This window comes from Silurus meridionalis, chromosome 4 (assembly GCF_014805685.1).
Source record: "Silurus meridionalis isolate SWU-2019-XX chromosome 4, ASM1480568v1, whole genome shotgun sequence".
NCBI classification, from domain to species: domain Eukaryota; kingdom Metazoa; phylum Chordata; class Actinopteri; order Siluriformes; family Siluridae; genus Silurus; species Silurus meridionalis.
In genome coordinates, this window is record NC_060887.1 from 25,779,463 (window position 1) to 25,785,462 (window position 6,000).

The following is a 6,000-nucleotide window of genomic DNA, read 5'->3' on the forward strand; positions in this document are numbered from 1 at the left end:
TAAATATCCCTTCTCTTCTCTATTTTCTCTTTGGTTCTCCTTATTTCTCAAATATCCTCTTCTCTTCTCTTCTCTTTTCTTCTCTTTTTTTCTCTTTCATTCTCCTTATTTCTCAAATATCCACTTCTCTTCTCTTCTCTTCTTTTTTCTTCTCGTCTTTTCTCTTCTCTATGTGTGCTGTTCTCTGTTGTGCTTTAAAACGCCATCAGTAAGCTATAACCGTGTTGCCTTCATTACATCTTCTCATTAGTAAACCAATTTTGAAAAATCTCATGAAAAATGCATGGACAGTTCTTACTGTTGTGCGCAGAACCTCTAGGTGTTTTTTACTGTTCTATGTTAGTTTAGCTTGATACATGTTTAGGCATGAATCTTTATTGCATATTTGCATATGATCAAAAATGAAACAGGATGAATGTCTCAATGGAGAGATATTAGTTTTGTTGAACAATCTAGCTCTGGATTGTTTCGGCTTCCCTCTAAGGCGCTGAATATGGTGAATGTTTTCTCTGCCTTGCCGAGGTACTTGCAGAGGTGAGTGTAACGTCGTTTAGCCTTAAGGCTGGATTAGTCATTGGAGTTGACTGCACAAAGACCACATAAAGGTTGTCCGGCATCTATCAGCACTCTTTGGCAGATCATATCTTCTTACTGAAAGTTTTGCTTGCTCAAAATGAGTTTTTTTTTCATCTGGTTGCTGCGGAAACAAAATCAGTTTAACGAAAGGCTCATAGGACTTTGTTCCGAAAGAAAAAATGAGCACCGAGACACTTAAAGTGTTCCAGGAACACATATTAGTGTCTTTTACAGCCTACACTGTTGCTTAAATGTGTGTAAAATGAGGACACAGAAACAGAGAAAAAGAAAACAAATGTGCGCTTGAGCTTAGAGCTGACCTTTTCTGGAGTACAATTGTTTTGAACGCTTGTCAAATTTAAAGATGTGAACTGGTCATAGTTGGCTTAAAAGGTCATGATCCTAGATATGCACTTGCACAAGCATAAAAATCAAACAACTTTTTCATTTTGAAGATATCACTGTTGGTCAGAACTTGGGACTGTTATAATGTTTAAGTTATTTACAATCGCGATTACCGTGCTTATTTTTTCAACACTATCAAGAGCTGGGCTTTGAAGGTGTGCCAGCAAGCTTGTTTTGATGTTGGAGGTTTGAAAGGAACACATGCCAAGAGTGGAGTCTGAGCATCTCAGCAGAGAGAATGGGGGCAGCATAGGATGGAATGAATACAGAAAAAGAGAAAAGAAACACGATGGGAATCAAACTTCAAAAGGGGACTTGCGTTTTCCATTCCAGCTCCGCAGGGTCTTTGGAGTTGTGCGGATACCCGAGGTGTAACATTTCCTTTTTGTTCAAACCCCTGACAGTCATCGTTGCTGAGGTCATCACCTCTCCATTAGCCTACTGACGATGACCTTTAGCAACCCCGCTCACTCCCTCTCACTCTACACACGAGCTGACTGATGTTTTCTTTCCCACTTCTCTTCCTCGCGCTCTCTTTTTTTCTCCAGCGCCCACAGAGCCGCTGCTGTGTAAGTTTGCAGATGGGGGTCAGAAAAAGCGACAGAGCCAGAGCAAGTATCCCCAGAATGGTAGACCGTGGCCTAGGGAAGGAGAGGTGAGTTTCTCTATCCTTATCCTTTTCACTATACTACCTCTCACCTATTATACATTAGTTCAGGTCAACATTTTTATTTTCACTTACTACTTACATTTTCAATTAACCTAAACTCCTAAACACTAAACCCAACCCCCATGTTTAAGGTTTTGGAAATAGAAATCATATAGTAATACGTTTTTTCATTTAATGTAATGTCACTTACACATTTTATGTAATGCTATTTACATAGCAATGTGTATAACCCTTAACTGTGTTGATCAAATGTATAGAACATATAAATGTAGTTTAAAAATAATTTAAACTCATGTTCAATTATATTGAAGGGTAAGATACACTGAATATTTCTAAAGAGACTGCATGACTACAAAATGAAAAAACATGGTCAGTGCAATATTTTGAATAAGTAGGGAAAAGAAGGTGAGGTTAACCCCTGAAGACAAACACCAAAAGGCATCGGTTTGACAAGGCAATAAGAGCTGTGAGACAAAAGAGTCTGTGTGGAGAGCAGCAGTAGAATCAGTGAGATGAGAGGCACCCGCTGCTAAGCATGCCCTCTGATTCTGCTTGGGGGTAGAGGAGAGGAGAAGCGAGGAGCGAGGGATGAGAGGAGAGCAGAGGAGGGGGTGCTGCTTTGATTGACAGGCACATCTGGCCCTGTTTAAGCTCTCTACCTCCCTCTCAGTCTTTTAATCTTTCCTCAGCTCGTTTTTGAACTGTGAAGAGAGGCGACCCCACAGCAGAGCGAGAAGTGCTGGCATTTTCTGGGCAGCCCGGCCATTGGCATGATGGCTCATGGAAACATGCCAGATGCCAGTCTGGGCCACAACCACTGTGAGCTCCATTACCCGAACCTGGCATGGGGCAGGAGTTTGCCTAGACTGACTCAGACAGGTGTCTGTGTTTGTACAGGAGCTCTATACTCTAACACCCCAGAGGTCCTCAGAGAGAAAAGAGGACTTATAATACAGTGCACACATGGGTTGTTCCAGCAAATCTCCCACTATTCCCTGTGTTTTCTCCCCTGCTGAGAGCCTGGCACTCTGCACAGGCCTATTTATTCGTGTCCCCTTAAAAAAAAGGGGTAGGCCAGTGCTGCCCTCTACTCTCATTCAATTAGCCGCCATGGCTCTGTCAACATGAGTGATGTCCCTTGCAGACTTGTAAACAGCAAATAACTTTGTGCCATATCAAACTGAAGCAAGCCTGGCTCTTGCTGGCCCGACTCTGCAAGGTAATAGATTCACCGTTACAAGGCCTGGCCCAAGCTCTTAAAGACATAAAATGTATTTGGCCAGACAGTCTAGACCCTCAGTCGACATGACTCAGTACAATTTACAGCTTCTTTCTCACTTCAGTGTTAATCCCTTCTGTATGGACATTTTTTTTTACTATTTATTTATTTTCTTTTTTCTTTTTCTTTTTTCTGTTTGTTTTTCAGAGTGGCATGGCATTACCCTATGACCCTGCCGCAATGCAGAATGGGTAAGTCTATTTTTAGTTTTATATTTTTCTTCCAGACACACTTGGTTTATTAGTTTCCTCCTCAGTTGCCATGACAGTATTATAGAAAGGGGTGCAAAAGTCTGAGGCATGATGACTAATTCTCAAGTGTAACCCACTCCCAAACACGCGCACGCAAGCACACACACAGAGAAGCTGTCCTGTCCCATCTGCGTTTGTGCTGCTGTTGCACTGCAGGGTGTAAGTGTTTCATCAGGTACGGGCTGCAGGGCTGAATGTGACTGCTTGTGTAAGGGAAATATGAGCTTTGTCTTTCTGCCAGCTCTTCCGGCCCCGATGCCCATGATCCTGCCCTCCAGAGAGCAGATCGAGCCCCTCTTCCTCTGCAGACTGACACAGCATTTACCATCTCACACATGCGCACATACACAGATAAAAAACGAGCAAGGTTAGTACCTCACTATAGAAGAAGAGGAAGAGAAGTACACAATATGTAGAAGATTGTGCATTAATGTGGCTTGAAAGACAACCTGGAATCAAAGCCAATGTTTTTTTTACCCTGTAAGTTAATGTTCACATTCTTCATGATTCACTAATATGTGATTTTAGTCATTGCATTGATTTTCTTAACTTTAATTGTCTTCAGATTTTATTTTTTTATTCTTCATCCAAGGTCAAACAAGTGAAAAAAAAAAATCAATCAGTAATATCACTGTGCTCATTTTTTTAGTTCAGTTACAGCTCAACAGACGGGAGCATTACTCTTCCTGAATATTTAATTTCGCTCTGAGATACAGTACAATGCAGAAGAAAAAATGCGTTATATGTTTCATATTATTTTTCAAGTTGTCCTTAACTCACTTAAGGGAGCCAGTAAGAAAACCCACTTTCTGTTTCTCCATGGTAAGATTGACCAATTTGTGCATTTCTGATATGTCCAGATCATATAAAGCTAATCACGACGACCTCTCGTAACAAGTCATGAGCCGATTCTGCAGTATTAGTAATGTTCTGTTCTCAATTAGACCTTTCCAATTGTTTAATGGGCCATATCATCTTACTGACAGGAGGTCGTAGCTGCTAATAGCTAACATAAATAAGAGCCGAGCTGCAATGGTCTTAAACCAGAATCGCATGTGAAAACCGAATGTGACTACTGAAACTTGAACGGGTATCCCATACCTCTCTCTATTTTTTTTATTGCTCTAATTGGCCATATGCCTTCATTGGTGTAACATGTGACACACTTAGAGGTTGTCATATGCTGGGTGTAAGGAGCAGAAGCTAAGAGAAGACAGCATTTCACTCCCAATGCTCCATTACTCAGCCGCCAGGCGCACCAATCGATATAGCATAGCAACAAGCCTACCAAATGAAACATGTCCGCTCTGGGTACACAATGCTAAATAAAGTCATGGCCCATCGCTCCACCGTCAGACAGCCATAGGGAATAACTGGATCACACACATGCACACACACACACATTCACACCACACTGTATAGCAAGTGCACACACATACACTTCACCTTCAGAGACATGAAGCGAAACGAGACCTTTTTCTCTCCTCACAAACGTGTAAAAGCTTTTAAGTAATTTTGTGCTGCGTGAGCTTCGGTCATTATACATGACTGATGTCTGGCTGTGTGTGCACAGGTTCTACTCCTCTCCATACAGTATCTCCACCAACCGCATGATCGCCCAGACATCAATCACACCATTCATCGCTGCCTCTCCGGTTTCCACATATCAGGTAAAGTCATATGCTTCTGATTTATTATACTTACAGTATGCGTAGGTGGACTAGTACCTTCTTTGGGGGAACTGTCGACTAGTCAACACGGTGAAAAAACAGCGAGGCAGACAGTAAAAGGTGCAGGCAGAATGTATACAAAGCAGGTTAAATGTTCTTTGTTAGTCTGAATATATTCCAAACCACTTTCCACGGTCAACCGCGAATCGTGTCATTCTTTTCCATTGCTTTATTGGAATTTTATCACTTTGAGATCACTTTTATGGTTAAGTATAGAGTTTTGCACTGGACTGTATTTAATTCTGCCCATTCCCTGATGCATTCTGACAAATCTTGCCCACTCCTGCAGTTATTTTTGTGGTCTTTTTATGTTTAATAAAAATCTAATTAAAATCCCTGCACTGTGGCATTCCTTTGTGAATTGCAGTGCGTGGGGGAAAAAAGTGCATTCCTTGCCAAGGGTGCTACGTCACTATTCAATCCAGTGTCGGACAATTTTATGGGTGGCTGTCACAGCTAGTTTAGAACCTTCACACACCAGGTGGCAGAGGCCATTCCAGACTCATTATCAGATGCTACTATGAGTTGAACAGGGTGGTTCAACTCCTGGGTCATTATCAGCCTGAAGAAACCTCCCAGGCATTGCTGTAGGCATTGCATCCTCCACCTAAGAAAAAAATGAACAAGCTCTGTTGATGGACAACAGCTTTTGTCTCAGTTCCTGAATCGATAATTTTATCTCAGCCAGGATACGTTTGCCACCCTGTCGCCCACCAAGGAGCATTTTTGTTAAATAGTGCACCCTTAAATAGTGTAATATTGCACACGTGTAAATAGTGTTTTTTATTTTGCACACTTATTGCACTGACTTACTTGATCATTCTCACTGTCGCCTATAAAAGCACTGAGGCTGAAAATGTAATGTGTATGGCGGTTAATTGAAGTACTGATTGACGCATAGATGCTAAAAACTACTCGTATCCTAATGTTAAGCGCACGGTTACTAAACACAATTCTTGCTTTTATATGCTGAGTTATGAACTTTGATTCAGCCTTGACCGGCAAGGGGAAGGGGAGGGGGAAAAAAGAAGCGGAAAAAGAGAGCAAACACGGACTGTGAGCAATGAACATTCCTAATTGATTTGGCTT

At 41.6% G+C, this 6,000-nt stretch overlaps 1 protein-coding gene across 7 annotated transcripts in view; it reads left to right on the forward strand.

Moving 5' to 3' along the window:
• rbms3 (RNA binding motif, single stranded interacting protein) overlaps window positions 1–6,000 on the forward strand; it is a 183,484-nt gene that overhangs the window by 160,929 nt on the left and 16,555 nt on the right. For 4 of the 7 annotated variants that reach the window (XM_046846546.1, XM_046846551.1, XM_046846549.1 and 1 more), the window contains exons 7-9: window positions 1,530–1,636; window positions 3,078–3,121; window positions 4,755–4,851. In XM_046846546.1, the coding sequence (XP_046702502.1) occupies window positions 1,530–1,636; window positions 3,078–3,121; window positions 4,755–4,851 (248 nt within the window). Of the gene's footprint in view, window positions 1–1,529; window positions 1,637–3,065; window positions 3,122–4,754; window positions 4,852–6,000 lie in introns of all 7 variants that reach the window. The other 3 variants (XM_046846545.1, XM_046846547.1, XM_046846548.1) reach the window with 1 other exon arrangement.